Genomic DNA, 26,888 nt, shown 5'->3' on the forward strand with positions numbered 1-26,888 from the left:
ATGTTATTTTGTTTTTCAGTGCTAAATAAAATGTGTAATTTTTCAGCTTATAATAAGTCTTACCTTCCTCCAATAGACAGAATATTTATTGTACTATTAGAGATGCTGTTTATTAAAATAAATACAGTATATTTTCATTCAGAAAAAATAAATATTTATTTACAAATAATAAAAACAAACAATAATAAATAAACTATTTAATTATTAAAAGGTATTAATTTAAAATTAAATTTATTATTCAAATAATAAATAATAACTACATAAAATAATTTTATGAAAATACAATTAAAAAAAAATATTCGACTGTTAGAAAAGTTTTAGTACACTAAAATAAACATAACAAAAATAAATAAAAATAATTCACTTTTTAACAGATTAATTTTAATGTTACTACTCATAAAATAATTAATTTTTACTAACATACTTTTTGATTTGATTTAAAAAAGTTGATTTTTATTAAATTATTTAAGCAATATTTAATGCAATTATGAAAACATCTATGCATAATATTTTAATGGTATCTTTTTTGATGTTCATTTTATATTCCTTTTATATTTCTTTTAAGTCTAACTTGGTGTATTGGCATAAAATTTTTAGAAAATATCTTTGTAACTGAAGAATGAATCATTTAGATTGCAAATAAATATCAAAATATGGATTTTCATTTGAATTGTTATTTATCATAAAAATAAATCATCTTTATTATAAATCCAATTGAGCTAAAAATATGATTTTGAATATTGCTACTTTTGTTTAATGTAACAGGAAAACAATTTGCAAAAGCAACTTAGAATAATGTTATGTATGAGATTAATTTTAATTTCATAGCTGTAACAGCACAGCATATAATTAATTAAATTTACTATTCCGGGCCAAAAAATCTGAAATTCAAACAGAATCTGAGCATTTTTCCTTTACAAGTCTAAAATATAACTTCATTTTTTGTTTTCATTTACCATAATTGATATTTTAAAAATTATCAATAATTTTTTAATGAATAATATATAGAATAAATATTTCAAATTTTAACTGAAGTAGTTGTTATAAATTCAAATAAATATTTTAAATTTTTAATTACTAATGATAAGCAAAAGAAGTTAGTTGAAAAGTATTTCAATTAATAAATTGAATTCAATAAGGTAATCATTTGAAAGTTCAGCTTTCTAAAATATATAAACTAAGCAACAATGCTGATACTTAATAAATTAATTCCAAATAGTGCTGAAATATCCAGGTTAATTTGCCTAATTACATTAAAGAATTGAATCTATGAATTTAGAAAACAAGTAGATGCCACCTTTTCTTAGAAACTTAAATTTACTAATTGTTATTGATAATATGAAAAAAAACCCATTTGGAGCAAGATTTGAATTTCAACTCCAAAGTGTAACGTAATGAGTTATGCCATCTGAACCACCACACAAGGAAACTATATTCTATTCAAAAATTTATACCTAGACAATCATAGCAGTCATTTATCATTGTAACAAGTCTGTAGATTGGAATTAGGATTGTGCTAAACCAAAATTTTGATACAGATATCAGATTTGATACTGAGATTCCTGATATGTCGATAATCAAAAAATTTTGATAAATGCTGAAAATTACTGATAGTGCTGTGCCAGTAACCAATTTATCAAATTGAAACTAATGTTCACAATATTTATAACAATATTTGGTACTTATCTAGAATAATGAAACCAATAAAATACAGATTTTTTACTGACAATGCCAAATATTAATAATCATCAACTTTACCTCTTGCAACATAATAATTTACCCAGATATCAGAAAATAGCACTAGAGTATTAAAAATTCTGGATGGGGTTGTTGAATTTCTCAAAATTAGTGCTGTGCCAATAACTGATGCAGTAAACCAAAATTAATAAATTTTTACAATATTGTAAAATATACATTACAATCTCAGTAATCTGGCAATTTGCTAGTTTGATGTCCAACACTAATTGACTTGGACATTACTGGCACTGTTGCTAAGTCATAGACAAGCTTCCTACTAGTTCAAACTCCAGTTCCCACTAAATCTGAACACTTTCTCAGTAAATATGGCCTACTGCCCAAGCATGGACACAATATTAAATATTGTTAGGCTCATCATCTAAGGCTATCAAAAAAGGTACAGTATCTTATAACACATTACTGTATAAATATAAAAATTTGTCAAAATTTCCAACCAAGAATACTCTACCTCCCACTAAATTTAGTGATAAAATGGTTTAGATTTAATCCACATTTTGGCAATACTGATTGCTGGTGAAGACAGCACTTTCAGTAGTCCAACTTATGTTTTTACTGCTACATTAACAATTGACTCCATGCTGTCAAATTTTTTGTGTTATTGAATCCTTATTTCCAATATCTGGCAATCTTCTTAATCCAATACTGTTCTGGTTCCATATATGTTGTAAGATTAGTAAGAATGCAGTGTATTGGTTTCAGTTTGATATATCAGTTATCAGCACAGCACTAATTGAGATGCTTAGTATCAATTAGGGATTGCAATTGCTGAATCCCTCATCCAGCAATCCAGCTGGATCCAGCGCTGCGGATCCGCAAATACTCAGTTAACTTTCTAAATGGCGCAAAAGTCTACGTTGTGGCGTTGCTAACTACTAGACTGCTACTAATTACTTACTCACTACTTTACTAACACTAATAATTAAATTACTTATAAATAAACTATACCTTAATTAATCCAACAAAATTTAATAAAATAATAACGTATTCAATCGCTTTTAATGATATTCCTCAGTTACAAAAAAATACAACATTAACTATAGAACATAAAATGTGTTTGGAATAAATATAAAAAGAATAGTGCTTAATTACATCCAATTTTTAAACAAGATACATAGATGTACTGCCAGGTCTAATAATTTTCGTATTATATACCAACGTAATCCCACTGTTTTCAAACTTTTAAGAAACGATAAAAAGAAAGAGGATCGGAATTCAACAACGGGTATATATTCGGTGCCTTTACACGACCAACATTTCAATTCCAAGCTTGTTTATGTGGGTGCAACGATGCGCAGTTTAAAACAAAGGCTCAAGAGCAAAATATACAATCAGTAAGAACCTTGACAATACTGCGCTTGCATCATACACAAGACAGAAAGATGTTAACGTCCAATGGCATCGAGCGGCAATTATAAAAACGACGACGAATAAGCAAACGGTCAAACATGTTGAGAGATTGGAAATCTGCAAGGCGCACATGACAACTGGTTGTATAAACCATAAAGATGCGGACTCATTGTCTACTGTGCCGAGATCCTTTTACATTAATTAATGTTATTAACGGACAATGCTGGTTTTGTTGTTATATCTTATATATATATATATATATATATATTTTTTTTTTCCGCTATTTATTTTGTTTATTTATCTATATTTTGTCCGTTTGGGCATTTTCCATTAATTTTTGTATTTATTCTGAACATATTTTATGTTCTATATTTAATGTTCTATTTTTTTTTGTAACCAAGGAAGATCGTTAAAAACGATTGAAAACGTTATTATTTTATTAAATTTTGCTGGATTGATAAAGATGTAGTTTATTTAACTTATTCTACTTCCAGTACATAGTTTTATATACTTATAAATAACTACAGACCAATATGTAGAGCCTATATAAGAAAACTGGTAAGACTGATAGCCACTTAGCCACTGATTATCCATCCTTACATTATAATAATATATTAATATAAATTAATTAGTAGAATTACCTTTGCTATTATTTAACTTAAAGATTACATTATAATTATAATCTAACTAAACATTTAAAGTTAATTATCTCTAAAGTGTTAAACCGAACCAAAGTTAAGTTTACTACCTAAATGTGTAAAAAGTTTTACTGATTTATAGTGACCAGTCTAAATAATAAAAATTTCTTAAGTATTTTAAAAAAACGTTTTATTTCTTTAAAAATCCATAAATTTCTGAATAGATAGATGACAGATAACACTTTATTGCACCAAAAATACATCCACGCTGGATCCGAGCTGGATCCAGCTGGAATGATTTCAATCCAGCAAAAATCCAACTGGATTGAAAACACTGCTGGATTGCAATCCCTAGTATCAATATGCTAAGCATTTCAACAAAATCCATTAGAACTTCAGATTCAGTAATTATTGATTAGCATCATCATAAACTACCATGATGATTGTATTATATTTCAATTAATACTGCAGATGTTTCTGTAAATAAGCTCTGGGCTTAATTACAAAAACTAAACAATCTGAGTGTAAAATGCTGATGACAAAAATAAATTCAGGTTTTCTTTAAAAACTTTATCATTTATAAAAATTATATTAATCATCAGAAATATCATAAAATCCATCAATTTCATCATCATATTCCTTATATCTCAATATAATTTTCATTAATTTCTACCAATGCTGATCTAAACCCAGTGATTTTTCCTACAGATGCAATATCCATTTTCAGCTATTCCACAGGATTCAAAACATTCTATAATTCTTTTTTTTTTTTTTTTTAATGAGAAGGCTATTGGAAATGATTGTCAAAATAGTTTCTCACTTTGGTCATCATCTATACCTATGCAGTGCAAATTCATTGAGTCCACTGGTAAGCTAACTCTCTCATTAGTATCCAAATATAACTTTAAATGTTATGTTTGCTTTGACTTCAAGACATAAGATTGCAGCCTCAAAATTAAGTCTAGTATCCAAGAGTAAGTCAATAGGCATTTACATTTACAGCAACTTATTTAGATATCCAGTATTAGTTTAATACATTATTTGGTATTAATACAGATATTAGTTTCTACTTGGAATATAAAATGTACAGCTGGTAACAATTTAAACAAATTATATATTCAAATTCTGCTTTGAATAAATTTTTTCCATAAATATCAATATTTTATTAAATTAATTCAAATTTACTAATTAAAATTTCCAACAGACAGCAAAATGCTTATCTGCAATCCAAATTTGTAGATCATTAATATAATTAGCATAATTAAATCAGATATTTTAGAAAAGTTTGGTAATTCATTTTTTAAATGTTTATAGATTATACTAACGTTAAAAAAACAGATAATTGGTGAGATTGAGATTAATTTATACAATATATTTCTATAAATATTCACAACGTACTAAAAATGAATACTTAAAAATTAAAAAATGATTTAAATAATATATTTGATATCTACTTTAAACTAGAATACAGAGTTATTCTTTAACATTTTTAACATTAATTCTTATTAAATAACCATAGTATAATTGATTATTCATGACTGGTAGATATCAAAGTTTAAAATCAAAATATTTAGTTAATAAAGAATCTATACAAGAGCTAATACTTTATAAAATGTAGTTCTTGTTTCAAAAAATATAAGGATGTTCTAAATATTTAATTAAATAAAATTACTTTATCATTTAATTCTCTAGATATATCCAAATGTCTTTGACAGCAAACAATAGCTTCATCATACTTCTCCATTACTTTCAATGTATTTCCTAAATTTCCACTTGCCTTTGCCTCTCCTAATTCATCACCTATAGCTCTATAAAATCAAAATAATTTTAGCAGTGTGTTTAAAAAAATTCATTCATCTTAGCTAAAATTAATGAACAAACAGAAATTTAAAAAAAAATTGAATATTTTTACCTTGCTACAGTGAGATCACATTTATGATATTCCATAGCCTTTGCATAATCACCAAGGTAGAAATATGCATTTCCCAACTGACTATAAATAGCACTAAGAGTTCTTAAATCATCTGTTCCTATACGAATTGCTGCCTCAAAAAATGCAACACCACTACGGAAATCACCACCTTTACAAAGTCTTTCACCTTCTAAAGCAAGCTCTAGACATGTATTTGGATCCATTTCAGCCTGAGGAATAGTTGTTTAAATAAAATATATTTTAAATGATTTTAATTACAAAAATAAAAAAATTATAAACAAGTGATCAGCTCATTTTCCATCTTATAATTTCCAAAACAGAACTTGAAATGTAGAAAGCAAAATGTTAGAATAAAGTTTATATAAAAATATTTATTCCAGAGAAGTATAAAGGTTGAAATCAATTCATTGAAGAAATAATAACAAATGGATGTTATCAACAAAAACAAAATATAGTGCACTCTCACTAATCCAACAAACTTTATTTCTTTTTCAGTTAAATGTTCTATCTAAAAACAAAAATAAATCAGATTGTTTTTTATAAACATAAATAATTTGTAAAATGAATATGTATTAGACATTTTAATATAAATATAAATTCACTATAAATTTTTTTTTAATATACATGTACTGTATGTCTGCCATCATTTTGATGTCCTGTTCTTCATAACTTTGTTAATCTGAATAGCCTTGTACAATAATTAGCTCAGGACAATAATTGGCAAGAACACACTGTATATAAACAGAATTAAAACATTAAAAATTTATATTTAAAATCTTAATTTCTGTTAAATTTATGACAAATATATAGCAATGATGAATATCTTTTAGATTTATTCTGATATCTTTTGTAACTATTTCTTCAATGCATTATTCCTAACATATAATCATTCTAAAGAATCCTGATTGTTAACAGTTTTGAAGTTCAAAATTTCTTCAAATTACTTATATTCATATCTAAAAGTTAAGCATGAGAATGGCTCAATTTCTGACTTGTAGATATTTGGCTATTACAAACTGAAATAGAGTTGTTGTTTACTACATATCTATAAATTGATATATTTATAAAATGTTTTCATATTAATTCACTTTCATCAGTTCATTAGGATTTATATTAACAATTAAAAAATGTACACATACTTTCAAATATACAGTATGATCCCGTTAATAATGATCAATTATACAAAAAATTTATAAATTCTTTACAGGAAACAACTCAAAAAAAAATTTTTAAGCATACTATTTTTTTCATTAAATAGCAATGAAATTTGTCTATTTACTATGACATATTTCTCTAAAATAAACATTGCTTAACTTTTAGACAGCAATATACATTACTACAAAAAAAAAAAAAAAAAATCAAAATTTAATATATTAGCCTTTCTAAATTTCAAATTTATGTAATACGATCATAAATAATAAATTACTATCATTTTAATCATAATATTTTTGTAGTAAATATATAAATTATAATATATTCAATCCCTGTTATGTATGCATCATTACATTAAAATGTACAGATATCTATTGATAAGTTGTACATTTTCCTTCAAGAAATCTGGTGTAATTGATAAATACACTATGTCAACAAGTACTAGGAGATGCCTTGATCCTATGCTCTCAGGCAAATAGAATATGAAACTATTTGAATATATATCCAGGAGTCCACAAGCAGTAAGTATAAAGAGAACATCACACAGACATCTCTTGGCACAGATACTGTTAAGATAGGGTGTGAGGCAAAGCTGACAGACTTCCATCAGATGACAGTAGTGGAATGTCACCCAAGTACACAATCAGTACAGGCCATTGTTGGTGATATTATTCAGAAGTGAAAAGTAATTGGTCCCTATACAGTGCAGTCATATTTGAGAAGACCTCATAAACTGACTAAACAGAAGCATCAATACCTTGTACAAGATATGAAGGCATTATGCTCATTGTCCGTCAAAATAGTTGTTCAGATCTTACAAGTTATTGGAAGATCCATTAGCACTAAACCATCCATACAGTATGCAGCCATCACAGCTGTAAAGGAACAGCAGTGCCTACAAGGGTACTAGGAGCATCATTCTTGGGCTGCCAATAAATGAAAGTAGGTGTTGTGGACAGATGACTTGCAGTACACCAGGGATGGGCAACCAGTGACCCACGTTGCACAAAATATTAATAAATATATCGATTTCCCATCTTAAGGAAGTATGCAGCAAAAATACAGTAGAAAGTCATTTATCAATTGGGGACTCGGATTGTTCAAATAACTGATTTTTCAGATAACCGATTATGTACGAAAAAATATATTAACCTGTCCAATGTTGAAATTTTTCTCCGTTGCGTGTCCCTTCGTGTTGAATTTTCATAGATTTTAAGCCTAACAAAAATTTTTATAATAATAATCGAGGCTATTGTATCGTTAAAAATTATTTCTTTATTTTGTACAAACAAAATAAATACATTGAAAAATATAAAAACATAAAAATTATATTTTAGAAGTAAATCTAGTATCAAAAAAGTTTGATTCAGCACGACACAGTCCGACTGGAAAGCGTTCAGATAACCAGTGTTTGGATAAACGACACTCTACTGTATTTCCTACACATTATATATGTGAACAATTTTTTCTGCAATAAATTTAGTAAAAAGTAAAACAAGAAATCAGCTAACAGACTTACATCAAAACTAATTTAAAACTAGTAGTGACTAATATGTTAATTTATAATCATATAGTCTATGAATAAATAATTATGATTTACCATCATTTTTCTCTTTTATGCAGCCTACATTAGTTCAAAAGTTTCAAATGTGGCCCTACACAGAAAAAGATTGCCCATCTCTGCAGAACACCATCTTTCAATCAGATGGTCATGTTTGGGTATGGTGATTGCCTGAAGAACAATTTATATACAACTGCATTGTCCAACAGCATAAAGTTCAGAAAAGGCTCTGTCATGGCATAGAGGTTTTTCCGCTGAGAAGGATTAGAGTGATTAATTACTATAAAGTCTACCCTCAATGCTGGTGACTACAGAGACATTCTGGACGATGTGACATAACTTGCCATGTTGTAGTACTTTGTATGGCTCTGACTTGAGCACCACGCCATACAACAATTAGTGTGGTTTGTAGAGTAGAATGTCAACAAGCTGAATTGGCTAGCCCAAATCCATACCTTAACTGCATTGGGCATCTAGATCCAGGATGAAGTGGAGTATCACATCTGCATGCAACATACATGTCCACTGTATCACTACCCATAGTTCTCCTCAAGGAATGGAGATGCATCCCTCTAAACATCTATTAAAATTTGGTCAAAAGTATGCCTAGGAAGGTTGCTGCAGTGCCAAAGATGGGCCTAAGCCATATTGAAAAAATGTTAATAAAAAGTTACTTTCATCACCTCCTTCCTGTGGCCCAATACTTTGTCAACATAGTGTATACATCAATATCAGGGTTGTGAAGTCGGAGTCATCAAAAATCCCCCCAACTCCAACTCCTTTTTACTTTCCCAACTTGTTATGTATATAAAAAATGAAAAAGTATTTGAATCGTGTCACATTTAATTCTCCAAGTTTTTTGCAAATCTATACGTTTGGAGATCTTATAAGCCCAAAAAATGTCAAATAAAGGGAAAAATTCACACATCCACGCATGTATGTTGGCATCTAATTTGTCTAATTTCTTTATTTTGTTCTGAACTATTAAACAATATCTCAGAATGAGTAAAGTTTAAACAAAATTTGGCACAGTAGCATGTGTATAAAGGGCATTAATGCTATTAAATTTTGTATATTTCTTTATTAAAGCCAATACATTACCAACTGCCATAAATAATTGAGCTAACTTTTGGATATATACGATTAAAGATTAGAAATAAATTTAGCACTAGAGGTAGGCGTTAGGTGCCATCTCTTATTAAAATTAATAATTATAATAATTTAGATTAAACTGGAAGAAAAGAATCGGCCCGAAGCAGGACTCGAACCCGCAACTCCCACTTATTGTGTGGTCGCATTGCCAGTTACGCTACCCGGACCTTCGGACCTCCTCTTCCAGCATATATAAGCCAAAGTCATAACCATCGACAACTATTAGTGCTGTAATAGCCGTCGATGGTTATGGTTATATTTAAAATTATTATTAATTATTAATTTTAATAAGAGATGGCACCTAACACCTACCTCAAGTGCCAAATTTATTTCTAATCTTTAATCGTATATATCCAAAAGTTAGCCCGATTATTTACGGCAGTTGGTGATGTATTGGCTTAATGTTATAGGATTTAGTGTGATGTTTATTTCTTTATTAAAGTTTTTGAAGTTCCGTCGGATGGCAAAATTTCTGTAAAAATAAAAACACGGTCATTCTAAAAATTCTTAGGCAATCACCATTTTATTTTCTTCATGTTCTAGAACAAACTTTAGATGACCAGACCTTCCTTTGTAAGCTACTTAGCTATCTAGTTAAAATGCTCCTTAAAAACATAGAAATTATGCAATTAAAATTAAAATCTATGTTTTTAAGGAGAGTTTTAACTGGATGGCTAAGTAGCCTACAAAGGAAGGTCTGGTCATCTAAAGTTTGTTCTAGAACATGAAGAAAATAAAAGGTGATCACCTAAGAATTTTTAGGAGTGTCTTTTTTCTTTTTATTTTTACAAAAATTTCGCCATCTGAAGGAACTTCAAAAATTTTTAAATATTGTAATAATTCGTCACCAGGGAAAGTTGAGGCATAATCTACATTTGTTGGTACTATTTCTAAGTGGATATAAAGGACCCAAAACTGCCAAATGGAGAAGGATGAGAACGCTAAGACGTTGTAAGATTCACCATTCCAATTTTAAAAAATTTTTAATTTTAATTGGATAATTTCTATGTTTTTAAGGAGTGTTTTAACTGGACAGCTAAGTAGTCAACAAAAGGTCTGGTCATCTAAAGTTTGTTCTAGAACATGAAGAAAATAAAATGGTGATCGCCTAAGAATTTTTAGAACGACTATCTTTTTATTTTTTCTTTATTAAAGGTCAACAGGGTAGAAACACAGAAGGGCCGTGTGTCATATCTCCAGTGTGGTCAGACTTAATGAATATTTTACTTGTTACAGTAGAGCGTCGTTTATCCAAATCAATTGGGGACTGGGGTTGTTCAGATAACCGATTTTTTCGGATAACTGATTATGTACAAAAAAATATATTAACCTATCTAATGTTGAAATTTTTCTCTGTTGCATATCACTTTGTGTTGAATTTTTCTCTGTCGCGTGTCGCTTCGTGTTGAATTTTCATTGATTTTAAGCCCAACGAAAATTTTTATAATAATAATCGAGGCTATTGTATCGTTAAAAATTATTTCTTTATTTTGTACAAACAAAATAAATATATTGAAAAATATAAAAACAAAAAAATTATATTTTGGAAGTTAATCTAGTATCAAAAACGTTCGATTCAGCACGACACAGTCCGACTAGAAATCTTTCGGATAACCAGTTTTCGGATAAACGACGCTCTACTGTATTAGCATTCACAATCTTATAATATAATCAAGATGGGTTAATAATAATAATAATGATAAGCTCAGAGTTCAAACAGTTAAGAGTTGAAATTTGATACACAGTTAGGATACATCATAAGAATGTACATTAAGAAGCGATTTTTCGAAATTCCTCTCACGGGGGGAAGAGGGAGAGAGTTAAGGATTATCCTGAAGAACTCCGTTTCTACCATACTATTTTAGATATGGTATTTTGCATTTTTGTGAAAAATCAAACATACTTTTAGACCCATCTAAAAATTCTCTAATTAGTCTCAGAAGAGAGTAATTAGAGAATTTTTTCTTGCACCCAGTGAAAACGAGTAAAATCAGCTATAATCTAAATATCTTAATCTTCATTATCGTTACTTTTTAAGTGAGCAACATCTGGCTCATCTGCTAGTTTTTATTTATTTATATTTTTTTATAAAACTCTTCTCTATCCTCAAAATTAAGCTTGAGTTCTAATATGAATACAGACAGAAAAGGAAATCTTACAAAATTTGATGATATTTACTATTCACTGAAAAAAATAAATCACATTGACCACTCTTCAAGTTTGGATGTTAAAAAGGCAATACTTCACTATCCAGACATTATCCAAAATACAACATTGATTATCACAGCATTGCCACCAACCAAGTTTCAGTAGACCATTTATTTTCCGCTCTTAAAATTATTAAATATGATTTAAGAGCTTCAGTGAATGCTGACTTAATAGAAGTGATTTTTTTGTAAGGAGTAATTTGGTTTATAACAGAGATGAAAAATAATAAATTAATCAACATGGCAAAATAAGCAACCTCTTTTTTACCAGTCTAAATGTTACATTAAACTAAGTCAAGAATGAGAAATATATCTTATATTACCCAATATTACTTGTATATTATGTACAACATTTTTATTAAACTAATTTGTTTGTATAAGAATGTATTTACAATTTTTATTCATACATGCTTACCAAATACCAATGCCATCATCAAACAAGTCAATAAATGTGAACTTATATATTCAGTAGATGTGTCAAATTTTAATGTTTAATTAATTTTTTAAAATCGTTTTATTTTGTATTTTTAAAAATTAATCAGAATTGTTGTCATTATTACTTTCCCAGCTGTTATACAGTATAGGCCTATAACAAAAGAAAAGAATGACAATCAGTCAAAAAATGACTTTCTCAGATTTTTACTCTTTTGGACTCAGGAAGCCTCGAAACGTAGAGAAGTGCAAACGGATGTTAGAATGTGTACCAACCGATTTAGTTCAACCATTTCAAGCTTAATAACTCCTGTATTAAACCATCCGACTCTGATTCAAAATCATGCCTCCCATACATTCTAACATTCGTACATACAGAAAAAAACCCAAATCTTTTGTGTATCTCGACATTTCGAGGTGCTGAGTTCAAAAATGCAAAAATTTGGGGTGAGATCATTTTTTGACCGATTGTTACACTTTTCTTCTGTCATATATAACAGCCAGAAAAATAAAAATTATCGTATTGACTCATTACTTAGAGGAATATTTTAGCATTGGAATAAAAAAGTTTCTACATTCTATCTTTATAGAGCTAGTGGAAGGAACGGCGAAACTAGATTGAGGCGCTTCTAGCGGCAACACCGGGTAACAGAATCGGGGCTACAAAAGGCAGCACCAGTGTTGTTCTACCTAGTACTTTTGTACTAATCTAGTACCTTTTTACTTGTTCCAGTACCAAGATACCTAATACCATTTTCCTAATACCATTCATGAAATCCTAATACCTTTCCTTTCAATTTAGCCTTTCAAAACATTCATTTGTATTCTATATTTCTATATTTTTAAACTTTACTTTGGCAGTAAATAGATGTTTTTATTGCTTCCTCATTCAAGTACAGCAGTTGAACGTATTTTTTTGCAATTAAATTTAATAGAAACTAAGTTACAAAATTGAGTTCTTACCAATTCCTGTAAAGCACTGTTATTAGCAAAGGAGCTACTTAAAAGCAACAATGTTACACTTGAAAACCATCATCTGCTTCAACCATACAAAACATTCTAGTGAGGAAGATTCTGATGATAATGATCTTACCAGTGATTTTTCAATGTGACAATTTTAAAGTTCAGTTCTTCATGTTCATTACTTTTGTTTCAACATTTTGTTCATTTGATTATTGTTGAAGAATAATAACATTCTTGCAATATATGAATTTAGCCTGTATGAATTTTGTATGTTACATGTAACACTATGTATATTTTAATAAATAGAAATTTGATAAGTTATAAATTTATATATTATTTATAAGTATATATTTAAAAATAATATATAATATACCGGTATACATACATTCAGCAGTTTATGGTCAAAGTGATGCCTGCATTAGTCAATACAATCATTTCTCGATTTACAATGGGGTTCGGTTCCGCAACTTTAGAGTAAGTCGAAATTGTCGTAAGTCGAGAAGTGATTGTAGTTAACAACAAAACAGTTAGCCATCTTATACAAGCACACACAAAGGGTAACTAACTGCAGAAAAAAATAAAGATAACACAAACAATTGCAAGATATATATGTATATGATATATATTTGACGAAAACTATAAAAAATTGATACATTTTAAAAATTTTTATGAAATTTTTTTGTCGTAAGTGCGAATGGTTGTAAGTCAAGGTGGTCGTAACTCAAGAAGTGACTGCAGATTATTTTGACTTAATGTTTTGATTCTGCATGTACGTATGTCGTAATATCAATTTTTAAGGAAATACTATCGCACATTACTGATTAACTTTTGAACCTGGCAGTGCAGTAATATAGGTACCACTACAACCGACCACACAACAGTTATTTTTTGAAGTTTTGTGTGGAAGAAATCTGCGGTTCATTCATTATCACAGGAAGAAAACAAGCACTGCGTTTCAGTATGTATCCAACCCAAAGGTGCACATGTTTTTCCGAAACAGTTTTCTTTGCCTGCATACAGGTGGTGCTCAACTCAAGTTCCACTAGCTCTATTAGAACTATATTTATTAATGCTAATATCCTGAGGTCACGTGATGACATCAGAACTTTTGGGCCTACTTTGTTAACAAGTTTGCCCCTGGTCAGAGTCAAATCGTAAGAAAAAGTCGGAGTCGGGTAAAAATCCACCAACTCCACAGCTCTGATCAATATAACAAAAATTTTAAAATTTTACTGAAATTTGTCTATGAAATTTCTAATTGTATTTTCTTTAAAATTTGAAGAAAAATATTTATTATTATTACATTAAAATGTGAATAATTTCACTTTTTTAAACCTAAACATTTAAACTTATCTTTATGTCATCAGAATATAACTTGTTAAATTTAGTGATGCAATAATCTTTTACTTCATTTTAAAGTTCTATACAGAAAATGTCAATTGAGACTGTCTTACACCTTATTTATATAATATTGCAATCATTAAATCAAAGATACTTTTAAACATACTCACCAATCATCTTATATATCACTATACTCTGATAATTTTGATATGTGTAATTTCCTATAGTGATCTTACATATTACTATAATATATAAGTATATAATTTAAATATAATTTGTATATTAATAATTATATAAATTTTTCTTACAAGTTTCAAGATAACACTATTGCTTCAAGAATTGTTTTTTTACTTTTCAGTATGCTACACTATAACTAACTTCAACAACAAGCATTAAAACTATCACACTAAAATATCTGTAGTAAAAAATGTATTTTAGAAAATAAATATATGTAATACTTCTGAAGAATGTCAAAAATGTTTTCATATTACATCAAAAAGCATTTGGACTTTTCTTGTATTAGTTTTAAATTACTTCATTATAATTATAACATTAATACAATTACAACATTAATTAAAAGTTTTAATTTTGATATATGGATTTTTCTACTTATACTAAAAAATGATAGAATTTAAATTTCAGATTAGAGAAAACAGAAAATACAATAGAAAAAAAAATACAATGAAAATATTTAAATGGTGGTATTACTAAATTATAATGAAATAAAAAATCAACTATTTCATATTTTTAAATGTCATATTTTGTCCCATACTTCTGTAATAATTGAAGTCATGCATCCCAAAATTTGTTTGGTCCATATAAGTAAAAGTAAAATTTTACAAAAAGTCAAAGAAAAACTCACACAAAAACAGTTAGGAGTACTACTATAATTTTTGGCAGAATTCAAGTTGATTAAAAGAAGTATCTCAACAAACATCATACAGAAATCCAGCTGTCTCTCAAGACAACTTGAAAGCAAAAGTCTTAGGCACACTCAAAACTCATTCAGTCCACTGAGTGAACAAGTTTTGAGAGTTAGGCCAGGAATACACATGCGTAAAATTGTTTGGCAGTAAACTGAATCAGAAATCAGCTTTCAGTTCAGTTTCTGTTTTACGCTTTTATGCCAGAACACACATATACAAAAATTCTGGCCAAATAGGAAACACCACTGCCACTAACCCTGCTAATTTTATTAATTTTTTCCTCTCATATATCTATCTCTTTGCACCTTCCATTTTTTCTCCGCTTCCTCTGCTATAACAGCAGCGTAACAAGGGGGTGCAAGAGGGTGTATCATGCACTGGGTGCCACTCGCAGAGGGGCACCCAAATGGTCTCCAAGACAAACTATATGTGTTTATGGAGGGGGGAGAGGGGCGCCAGTAAAGTGTCAGACACCAGTTATGCCCCGGGCGCCAGTTATGTTCGCTACGCCACTGTGCTATAATATAGAAAATTTAAATTAATAGACTTATATTCTGAATTCAAATAAAGAACGTGTGATCTAAATACTAGGCCTATATATTGATTCTACTAGACTTACCTGTTATTTGAAATTTTGCACCTAAAGCCATCCATAAACATTGTTTAAATACAGTGTCTTTGTACGTGACACTGATGTGGTCGAACGGATTCAATAAAGTCTATTTCATTTATTTTTCATTTCTTGGAGACCATCACAATTGCAGGGTTAACCCTCATTGCCATCATTGTTAGAATGAAAACCATGTGTCTACTTTGACATCACAGAAAAGACTTCTCTTTATTGGAGGAATTTTGGCATAAAAAGTACACACACACACTACTTTTTTTTCAGTTCTGTTTCAGCCAAAATTTCAGAAAAATTTTTATGTTTTCTGTTTTATGCTAGATTTTATGCCGAATTTTACGCATGTGTGTTCCTGGCCTTATTCTCAAGTATGTTGTAGAAAAACATAATAGACCATTATACTGAATACTCTTGTTATTATTTTATTCACCATAATTATTGTTTCCTCATTAATAGTGTTTATCATATATTTCAACATGAAAATCTATTCATTTGCCCATTGCAGCTAAATCATCATCATAAACTGATGAATAAAAGTAATTCAGAAAAAACATACATTTCTTTTTAGACTATACATACAAATGAGTCCAAAATCCTTTTGTCCTTTCACACACTTGTAGAGGCAATAACAATTCTACGGCCGAACCGACCTTCCTTTTTAGGCTACATGTCTGCTGTCAAATGTAAATAAGTTAAAAAGTCCTCTAGCAGTGGCAAACACAATTATAAAATTAATAATTACATTAAAATTTTTTTAATGTAAATAAAAGTAATTGTTTTACAAGTTTAACAAAAATCTAGCTTTATACTTTACAACCAAAATTTTGTCCACAATACTGATATACAGTGATGGACAAGTTTATATTACTGAATTCAGTAAAATCTACTTATATTTACAGTAACAGATCTGCTGAAATGAGGTAAAAATACATTGATCTGGCATTTGGACCTGGAGAAAACATCTGCAAACCGCATATATTTTCTCCAGATGCATTACCAAGATCCATTTGAACATGATTCTATTGTATCACAATAAAACAGACTTTCATTATAATACAGCAATTTTTTTGGTTCTGTGATGGTCTGTTATATCGTGCTTTTACTGTATTTCTTACGCTACTGGTAAATTATTATATTTTTGCTGACAGAAGTTATGTTCATTTTTTCACAAATTTAATTTATTATTTTTTAAGCTGCTGTTTAGTGACACAGAACATTTAAACTTGCATTTATACTTTTTTATTTATCAAAGAGTTATGAGTATCTACTTTAATAAGTACAAATTATCAAATCAAGAATCACTAACTTTTGAAACAAATAAACTTCTTAACAGTTTGGCTCAGATAAGTGAACATATCCAAAACACAGAAAAACTACATTCACTACTACAAGATCAAATTGATAATTAGCTCTTTTAATTCTAGTAAATCAAATGAACTTCATATTTTAGTATTTCAGCTCATTTTGTATGCTGAACTATTCTTTATTGTAACAGCTTGCAACTGGCTATGTATATTTATTCCAAACATTAATTCTTAAATCTGACCAAAAATATCAATCAGTTTAGATTTTAAATTACAAATATGAAAAAAATTATGGTTGGACAATATATTTATCTAATTAGACTGATGTCTTTTATACTGAAGCTAACAAAAAAATTTTTTGACAGGCATTTTCTTGAGAGATATTTGAAAAAAGACAAATATTGAGAGAATAACAATTTCATAAATTTACAAAAAAACTCTCGTCTTCTTTATAAAAAATTCCTCTTTTGTCAAACTCCACTTGCCAAAAGTTATGTTGCTCCAAGCTTTGCCTCTCCTTGTAGAAAAATTTCCTAGGATAAAATCTAAATCTACTAGATCCATATTTTTATTTGTTTATTTTAGCTAGTAATTATTTAAAATAAAATTGTATGTGATTTGTTATGAGATGTTATAAGATTTTATTAAGACAAATTATATATTATTAATTGTTATAAAGAGATAAAAGGCTTAATTTTAAGGCATATGAAATTGCAAATGCCAACAATGAGTAAAATTTTCATTAAGTCTGATGCTACTTGAGATATTTTACATGACCCCTCTACTTCCCCACTTCTTTAATCATTAACTAAAAAATTTAATAGCATCAATGCTCCTTATATACAAGTTTTCATGCCAAATTTCATTTTCAAATATTTACCTCCATTCTGAGATATTAAACAAAGTAGATGCCAACACATACACAAAATTTTTTCCCTTTTTTGGGTTCAAGGTGTCTCAAAACATCAAGATTTGCAAAAACCTGGAAGGTCAAATTTGACATGATTCCAATACTTCCTTGTTATATACATACCAGTCAGGAAAGTAAAAGCTTTCTCCATTATACAATTGTTGTTATAACAATTGAAGAAGGCAACTTTGTGAACATCTTGAGCAAAAAAAGTCTTACAATCATGGGTTCAATTCTCAATAATTTTAAACTTTTTCCTAAAAAACCAAACACTTGATCTAATTACTCATTTTTGTATTTACAGATGGAGAAAGGTCTTGTTTACACAACAAAAATGTAAACACAAGAGCATTTAGTAGGGATACCTATACCACAATCAGAAATGCAACACAAGCCTGGCAAAAATGGGCATTAAGTGCAAGGAGAAATCTTTGAAAATCTCTAAATGTTGTACAACACTTGTGATTTCATCAATAAATACTTTCATGCATTGATTATGCATTTTTTTATTGATTCCATTCATCTTGTTCAAAATTGTTTTCATCTTAGAATTCAAAACAACTAGAGTAACTTAAGTATCAAGAATAAAATAGAGTAATTAACACTTCAGTGTTACAGCATTACAAATTGCAACTTTTTAGATTTTAAACGTACTCACTAGCACTTTCAATAGCTTATAGCTACCAATTTGAATCTTGTGTGAAGCATATTTTATGATCATTATTAAGTATAAGAATAAAACCATGTTCTAGAACATTTTTTGCTCAAAATTTTCCCCCAAAATTTGCTCCTTAACTATGGATGAACTTTTCATGAATCATCTTGCATATATATCACACACACAATAATAAACTTTCTTACAACAAAATAATCATCATACAGTATGCAACAATTTAAAGAAAGATAAGCAGTATCATCATAAATTCAATAGTTATGATGATAATTATTGAATATTTACCAAAACCTAATTGTTTAAAAAAATGGTACCTTAAAAGCATTATTATTGAATACAGTAAAATCTTGATTATCTGTAGTAATGTACAACAATGCTTTCCTGTATAACTGAAAACTTGGACAAAACAGATGTCTCTCTCAGACTAAAAATTATAAATATAAAAGATTTATATGAAATCACTTTTAAAAATTTTTCTATGCCTTAGTGAATTTAATCAGATTTTTTGTATCATTTGTTGTTATATTTTAATATGAATGAATTGTCTCACATTGAAATTAATTGATAAAAGTTAACATAAATTATTTTGTAATAACATAAAGCCAAACAATCACGAGATTATGTCGAGCTACATTTCTGCAATTATATTTAATTAATTACTCACTAGATAATTTAAATAAATAATTTGTCACTAGAGGGAAGTGTTAGACACCATTTCTTAATCTTTTCTTCCAGAATATTATACATTATTTAATAAATATTAATTTAATTATAATTATTAAATTTAATAAGAGATGGCATCCAACACCTCCCTTCAGTAACAAGTTATTTAATAATTAATTAAATATAATCATGGAAAGTAGCCCAATGTAATCCGGTGGTAGTTTGGCCTTACAAATTTATCAGGTTTTGATCATTTTATTTTTGTAATACATGCTATTGGATACTATATATTCACACACCAAATAAGCAAGAGCATGAGAAAAAAAAAAAATACTGTAAGTTTTCAGTCTAGTTCAGGCCTGGCCAACCCAAATTGTTTCGTGGATCACTTTGATCACGCGTAACATTACGGTGGGCCACAATTGAGGCAAACATGCTTTTAAAAAAGTAAAACAAATACAAAATAAATAAGATTTTATTGTTATACCAAGAGTTCATACTCATACTTGCACATTATAACAATGACATGCAAATTTTCATTTATTTGACTGTTTTGGTATACACATAATGGGAAACAAAAGTTCTAATAGATATATAATATCACTTAGAGGGCCACACAATTTAACGTGACGAGCCGTGGGTTGACCAGGCCTGGTCTAGTCCATAGATTATCTTCAGGATTCAACTTTTTAGATTGCACTTATTCAAATGTTAAAAAAATCAAGATTAAGAACAAACATTCCAAACATAGTCAACTCTTAATGTATACAGGTCATCAACATAAATATGAATTACACAACACTTTTAACAACACACCAGCTAGAAATAACAATCTGAGGTTGGATACAGCCCATGTGGGTTATACAAATAGGAACTTTGCATAAAGACTATACAAGCATAGATATGATGTGTGCACAGATAAGAACAACATGGCAGTAACTGCTTCACAAGTGTGATGGATAAATTCAGCTTATTCCAAGATTTAAGACTACATAAAAAGTGAAATGCTAAAATTAAAATCTTAGTTCTAGTTTTGTTTCACTTACATTAATAAGTTAATAAATACTTGCATCTGTAAAATCAGTGGCAAATCATCTGATTAAATTTGGTTTTAAAAAAACAATCAATCTATGTTTTTATATTAAGTGTGCTCATTCATACTGACTACGTTCAAACTTAGAAAAGGGATACTGTAGCCTGCACATAAGAAAAAGGGTCATGTTTTAAAGCTCATTATATACATTCTAATACATTTTAATTCAATCCAATACAGCTGATACTAATATAATTTAATTTAATACTTTAGATTCTGTTGAACTTATCTCCAAAGTATTCTTTTTTACATCATTTATTAAAAAAACTTAAAAACAATGATCAATTCTATTTTATTTAAACTTAAGATTGGGCTTACAAAACATGAATTTCAATATTTATCAACTAAGAAAAATTAGAATATAGAACAATGATTGAATTTTTTAAATGAAAAAATCTGTGCAATTTGATATGGTAAAATAATAGAACAAAAATTAAAAATACAGAAGCGTATTCTAATTAATAAAATTATTGTAATTAAGTGAAACATAATAATATTGCTCTAAAAAATCATTCTAATATTAAATGATTTGTAAACTGATGATGATAATTTTTAATTACTGGTACAATGCATAAAATTATTTCTCCATATTTTTTAAAAACAACAGTTATCAATATATTGTATTTATTTTTATTTTTAAACATGTTAAATTTATTATTATTCTTACTTTTTAAATAAAGTTAAAACTTTAAAACATTTAATAACAATACTAATATGACAAAATTTGCATTACTTTATTCACTTAGACTAAAATTTTATCAGACTTATTATATATGCACATTTTTTATAACCATAAAAAATAAATGCAGCAAATAAATTTGGAAAGTTTTATAATTATATTTATAGACTTATCAAAAAGTATATCAATATTTGTAATTACAATTTAAATAAGCTTTAGCTACTACATTTCAAAATTACTATGATTATCAAGCAAATTAAGCATCAAGATTTACAACTACTAATTTATAAATTGATTTTCCTAATTACATTACTTAATAGGAATATCATCACAACACATTTAAAATAATCATACATAATATAAGAGCATATACTTTGAGAAACGATTTTGATACTCTTCAATAAAACGAAAAATGTAAAATTTGACGAACAATAACCAGTTTTGTATTTAATATATTATACATTTTAAATTGTGTTAATCTAAATTAACAAATTTCAATACTTATTAAAAAACAAAGAAGCACCAAATACTACAGATAAATATTTACCATTGCAAAAAGAATCTTTATGATATTACTTCACAATAAAATTCCACGAAAACAATTATAAACATTTGTAAAATTCGATATTAAAAATTAATTAGCTAAAAAAAACCTTCATATTTCAAATGTCAAAACAATAAATATTACTTTTTTTTTGACATTTAACTCGAATAAAAGGAAACAAACTAAATTGTAATTTCCTTCACATTAATAGCAATTGATTGAAGATTTGTGAATATAATAAAATGTGAATTAAAAAGTAAATAAGTTTATGTATCTACTTTAATTCATTGCAGCATAAATGTTATCATCATCATCATATAATGTATGATGATGATGATATAATCATTTATCACAGTTGTAAATCACTGTAGCATCTTATGTAATATACAATTAATTTGATGTATTTTTCTGTTTTAAATAACACAAGGCTATATATTAATCATAAATGCCAGATTAACTTCAGCATCCATTTGTAATTTAATCAAGGTTTTAAATCGCACACCCAACTTTAACAGGAAGTGTAACGTTTTAAATATGTTCCTGTTGAAATATCGTGTTTCATATTCACATACACAAGAAATTAATCATTATAGAATTATCTACAATATATATTTCCATTAAAAACAAGTTTTGAAATGTTTTGATTATTTCAGTAATTACTGGTATAATTACTTTCTAACATTGATTACTTTGAGGAATAAGTGAATAGTTTCTTACCTTATATTCCCCGAAAAAAAAATTAAAAATAAACAAATATTATTCTATTATTTTTCTTTAGATGATTTCATAGAAATCGTTGCAAAAACCGTTAGACAGAAACATAGCAGCAGCTGCTTCTACTGACTACTGCTGTTGCCGGATTATCGTACACTACTGTTGTTGTTGTTATTAAATTATTATAAGTTATTTTTTAATTAATAAATAATATCGGATAAAATTAATTCGTATTTTATTTTAAAATAAAACAATTTATATTTGTATGCTGGTTAAAAGGCGATAGAATCATTTTATATTCGAAAAGTAGAATTAGTATAGAGGTCGCTAGTTCTATTACGGAAGTGAAAATTTAATTTAGAAGCGCTGGCGTAGAGCGTTGTACATTGTATTTTAAGGATCATAACTTTGTTAATTAATTAATAAAATTAAAATTTTTCTTTTATTCTTTAAATGTCTATCGATTAAAGAAAATCAAATTTTAATAAATACAGTAAATCAAACTAATAAAAAATTTTAAAAATGAAAAGAGACTAACAGACAAGAAAGTCCGTCAGTCCTTTTCTACTTACAGGCTATTTTCTATGATTTATAAGGTTTCCCGGAAATAGAAATTCTGTCCTTTTTTTTACTCTTTCCGTCTTGTGAACACTAAAAGGACCATTTAACGAGCCTATCTTGGAATCAGCCAGGCCCGAAATGGGGCAACCGGTAACGAGGGACGGAACGGATCACTCCCGAATAATTCCTGGAGTTTTTTTTTTTTTTATCCTTCTGGGTTCGTTTCCCAGTTTCCCAGGGCCGGTGGGGTATCCGGAAGTACCCGAAGAAAGACTAACTCAAAAATTTTAAATATTTTAATAATTAAAAAGTACCTTTTATTAATATGTTCAGTACAAGGCTATTGTATTACGGATGGTTCGATTAACCATATTTGTCATCCCAAATGTTTATAAAAAGCAACGTAAATTTTAATGTTTTGGTATCAATAGGGAGTAAACCCTTCCTATTTAAGCTCCAGTAGCCCTTTCCTTGTATACGCCACTGCCAAGAGCGGCAGGATGACATCTTAACGTTAAATATCTTCAATGATTTATAAATACGCAATTGTTTTTTCTTAGTGGGTTGCGAGTCCCTTGACCTTCTCTTTGAATATTAATATTTGATCAAAAATGTGAGATTTGAATAGAATCGTATAGTTAAAATAAAAAATAAAAAGATAAGTTCGCAAATTGGCATTTATAGTCAGTTCCATAAACGAGTGAATTTAGGCACAAAATGATTCGATTTTCAAGTTGTTATTTCTACTTGATTGAGTTTTTCTCGAAAATTATCATTGAAATGGAAAATTGCTTTCTAGTCATTTCTCGTAAAAATCCTTGTATTTTTATTCAATTTTTTAATGTCTATTAGTAAATGCTTTCTCTTTGCACGTTATCGCAGAGTTTGTCATTTAAATTATTCTTATTTTGCAATGTCAAACAATATTTATAAAATAACTTTTTTTACTTTCACATTATAAGAAATCAGAAAATTACGATGAAATCTTTTAAAAAAAAAAAAAAAAAAAAAAGCAACAATAAGCTATTGCATGTTTCTTCATTATATTTTATGCATTTCTTAAATTTCTATAAAAATTGTTTTACTTAAATTTAGCGTATAACTCGTAAATATTTCGCTATTTAATTTTTCTGTATTACTAGGTATTTTCTAGGAAAAAGAAACAGCTCCGCAGCGTATATTTTTCTGATTCGGCTTAATCTTTACTAAACCAGGCAAGTAGGTAGATACTGTACCTAAATAATGTATCAATCAAGTCTTTAGATTAGTAAGAGACTACAAATGAATATTAATAAACCATTTATAGCCTCTTTCATTGCCAAAACAGGTAAAAAGTGAAAATTGGTATATCCATTTGTGGCCAACCATCTAAGCATTAAAACGTATGTAGGTTATCTAGGAGATAAATTTGTAATTCAATTCTATTGTAGTTTTAGTAAATGGAAGACTAACAAACTTAAGAATTACTACATTGACTGCCTAAAAAAGATTTGCTTGGATCAGGCATCCATTAATAACTCGTTAATAAAAGTAGATTATTTATTAAAAATGTCATTGATGTGTCAGTTGTCAAACAGTAATATGCAAAACTCGTAGCGGTAACTGCAATAAAAACCTAACATTAAAATATTTATTCTTATCTTTAGAGCAATCTTTAAAAGTATTATATATAATTTCATAAACAAGCAAATTTAGCAAAATATCTAGGCGTTGTTAGCACTTCCCGTGGATGATTTTTTTTTTTTTTTTTAACTCTTTCCGCCCTGAGAGCACTAAGAAAGCCTCTTTTATCGGCCAGGCCCACAACGGGGCGGCCGAATGATGAGGGACGGGGGCCAACTTATCCGGTCGGATAACTCCCCAAAAAATTCCTGAGGATTTTTCGACCCGTGCGGAAAGAGGACCCGCTCTGCGGTACCCGTTCGATCCCGGGTTTCCCATAGCGGTAGGCTGCCTCCTTGACTGCTCGGCCATCCGGCCGTCTTCCCGTGGATGACTATAAGGCAGCGATTCTCAACCGTCTTAGCTCCGCGACCCCCCAAATAGTAAATATAAATAAAATTAATATTTCGGGACCCCCACCCAAAGGTGTAATAACAGTAAGCCTTACTATTACTAATTGAATTTTGAATGTAATTATAAATGTAAATTTTTAAAAATATTATATAATCACATTGCACTAATTTTATACATTAAGAAAATACCGACAGTATAAAAAATGTAATACAACTATTCCTATTATTTTATGTCGCTGCGTTTATAGCGACGGGCATAAACATGCATGTATGACGTGTACAGTACATACATGAGCAATTTACAAGTTCCAACTTGATATGTACAGTACGTGCTCTTTGTAATTTGATCTCTTTCTATAATACTCGCTGTGAGAGCATGTTTGAACATGTATATGGATGCGTTTGAACAAGTCGTGCTGTCACTAGTATAAAAGAGACGCTGGCGATTGCACCACTTCAGTTAAGTTTCGAATGCGAAGCGTGCGTCTGGTGCTTTTATTTTAGTGTGCGGTCGACCGTAAAACTGAATTGTTTTTTTAAATTTCTAATGCGAAATGGATAAATTTGTGAAAAAACGAAGTGAGCCATCTACATCCAGTGAATCGGTTGGTAAAAAGACAAGATTGTACAATGACAGTTATTTAAATTATGGTTTCACTTCATTGGATGGAAAGCCACAGTGCGTTGTTTGCTCTCAAGTTCTATCCGATGAAAGCATGAAGCCATGAAAATTAGTTCGACACTTGGAAACTAAACATCCGGCTCATAAAAACAAACCCTTGGAATTTTTCGAAAGAAAATTACATACCTTGAGAAATCAGCAAACTTCTATTTGTAAATTGAGCCATACTGATAAAAGTGTACATGAAGCATCTTATCTCGTAGCATTAAGAGTAGCTAAGATGTCCAAACCCCATACAATCGCCAAAAACCTCATATTGCCTGCTGCAGTTGATATGGTCAGTGTTTTAATAGGTTTGGAAGAAGCAAAAAAATTGAAAAACATTCCTTTTTCTAACGACACAATATCAAGGCGAATCGATGACATGGCTGCCGATGTTTGTGATCAGATAATTCAGCAAGTGAGTTCGAGTGAATTTTTAATTGAATTGAATACTAAAAAGTATTCAATTTGATGAATCAACAGATGTAGCAAACATGTCTCAGTTCGTATGTTTTGTGAGGTATGAATGCGATAGGGACACATCAATCAAAGAAAATATGTTGTTTTGCAAAACAGTACCGGGTCATGCAACAGGACAATGTCTTTTTGATGTTTTTTATGAAGCTACGAGAAAATATACTAACATAGATTGGACAAAATGTATTGCAGTATGTAGTGATGGTGCAAAGGCGATAACAGGAAAGAACAGTGGATTAATGAAAATATTAAGTTATTGTCTTATACCAAGGACGGAATGGACGTACTGCTTCCTTCACAGACATGCTCTTGTCACAAAAAAATATGCCGGAAAATCTCAATCAAATTCTTTGTGAAGCTGTAAAGTTGGTTAATTTTATTAAAAGCCGACCGTTACAGAACAAAACTGTTTGCTAAACTATGCGATGAAATGGGCAAAAATAAAAAATCTCTCCTTTTCCATACAGAAGTTAGATGGTTATCGCGAGGAAAAGTGTTAACCTGGGTATTGGAATTGAGAGATGAATTAATAATACAGTATTTTATTAAATTCAAA

The 26,888-nt window shown here is 28.9% G+C and overlaps 2 protein-coding genes across 2 annotated transcripts in view; one reads left to right on the forward strand and one right to left on the reverse strand.

Annotated features, from left to right (window-relative positions):
• LOC136978108 (G-protein-signaling modulator 2-like) overlaps positions 1 to 22,770 on the reverse strand; it is a 68,685-nt gene extending 45,915 nt beyond the window's left edge. The window contains 3 exon segments of the mRNA XM_067273766.1: positions 5,416 to 5,551; positions 5,656 to 5,885; positions 22,619 to 22,770. Of these exon segments, the coding sequence (XP_067129867.1) occupies positions 5,416 to 5,551; positions 5,656 to 5,879 (360 nt within the window). The 5' untranslated portion in view covers positions 5,880 to 5,885; positions 22,619 to 22,770.
• A 3,323-nt stretch (positions 22,771 to 26,093) lies between these two features.
• LOC136978099 (zinc finger BED domain-containing protein 5-like) lies at positions 26,094 to 26,688 on the forward strand. The gene is made up of 2 exons (XM_067273753.1): positions 26,094 to 26,283; positions 26,339 to 26,688. Exons 1-2 carry the CDS (start codon positions 26,094 to 26,096, stop codon positions 26,686 to 26,688), a joined length of 540 nt encoding a protein of 179 aa, XP_067129854.1.
• The last annotated feature ends 200 nt before the right edge of the window (positions 26,689 to 26,888 follow it).

Source organism: Centruroides vittatus, unplaced genomic scaffold, assembly GCF_030686945.1.
Source record: "Centruroides vittatus isolate TY-2023 unplaced genomic scaffold, ASM3068694v2 contig_488, whole genome shotgun sequence".
NCBI classification, from domain to species: domain Eukaryota; kingdom Metazoa; phylum Arthropoda; class Arachnida; order Scorpiones; family Buthidae; genus Centruroides; species Centruroides vittatus.

Bases quoted from the DNA above. Each gene is read 5' to 3' on its own strand.
- LOC136978099 (XM_067273753.1), top strand. From the start codon at position 26,094: ATGTCCAAACCCCATACAATCGCCAAAAACCTCATATTGCCTGCTGCA. The intron at 26,284-26,338 runs GTGAATTTTTAA...ATGAATCAACAG, and splicing joins AATTCAGCAAGTGAGTTCGA to ATGTAGCAAACATGTCTCAG.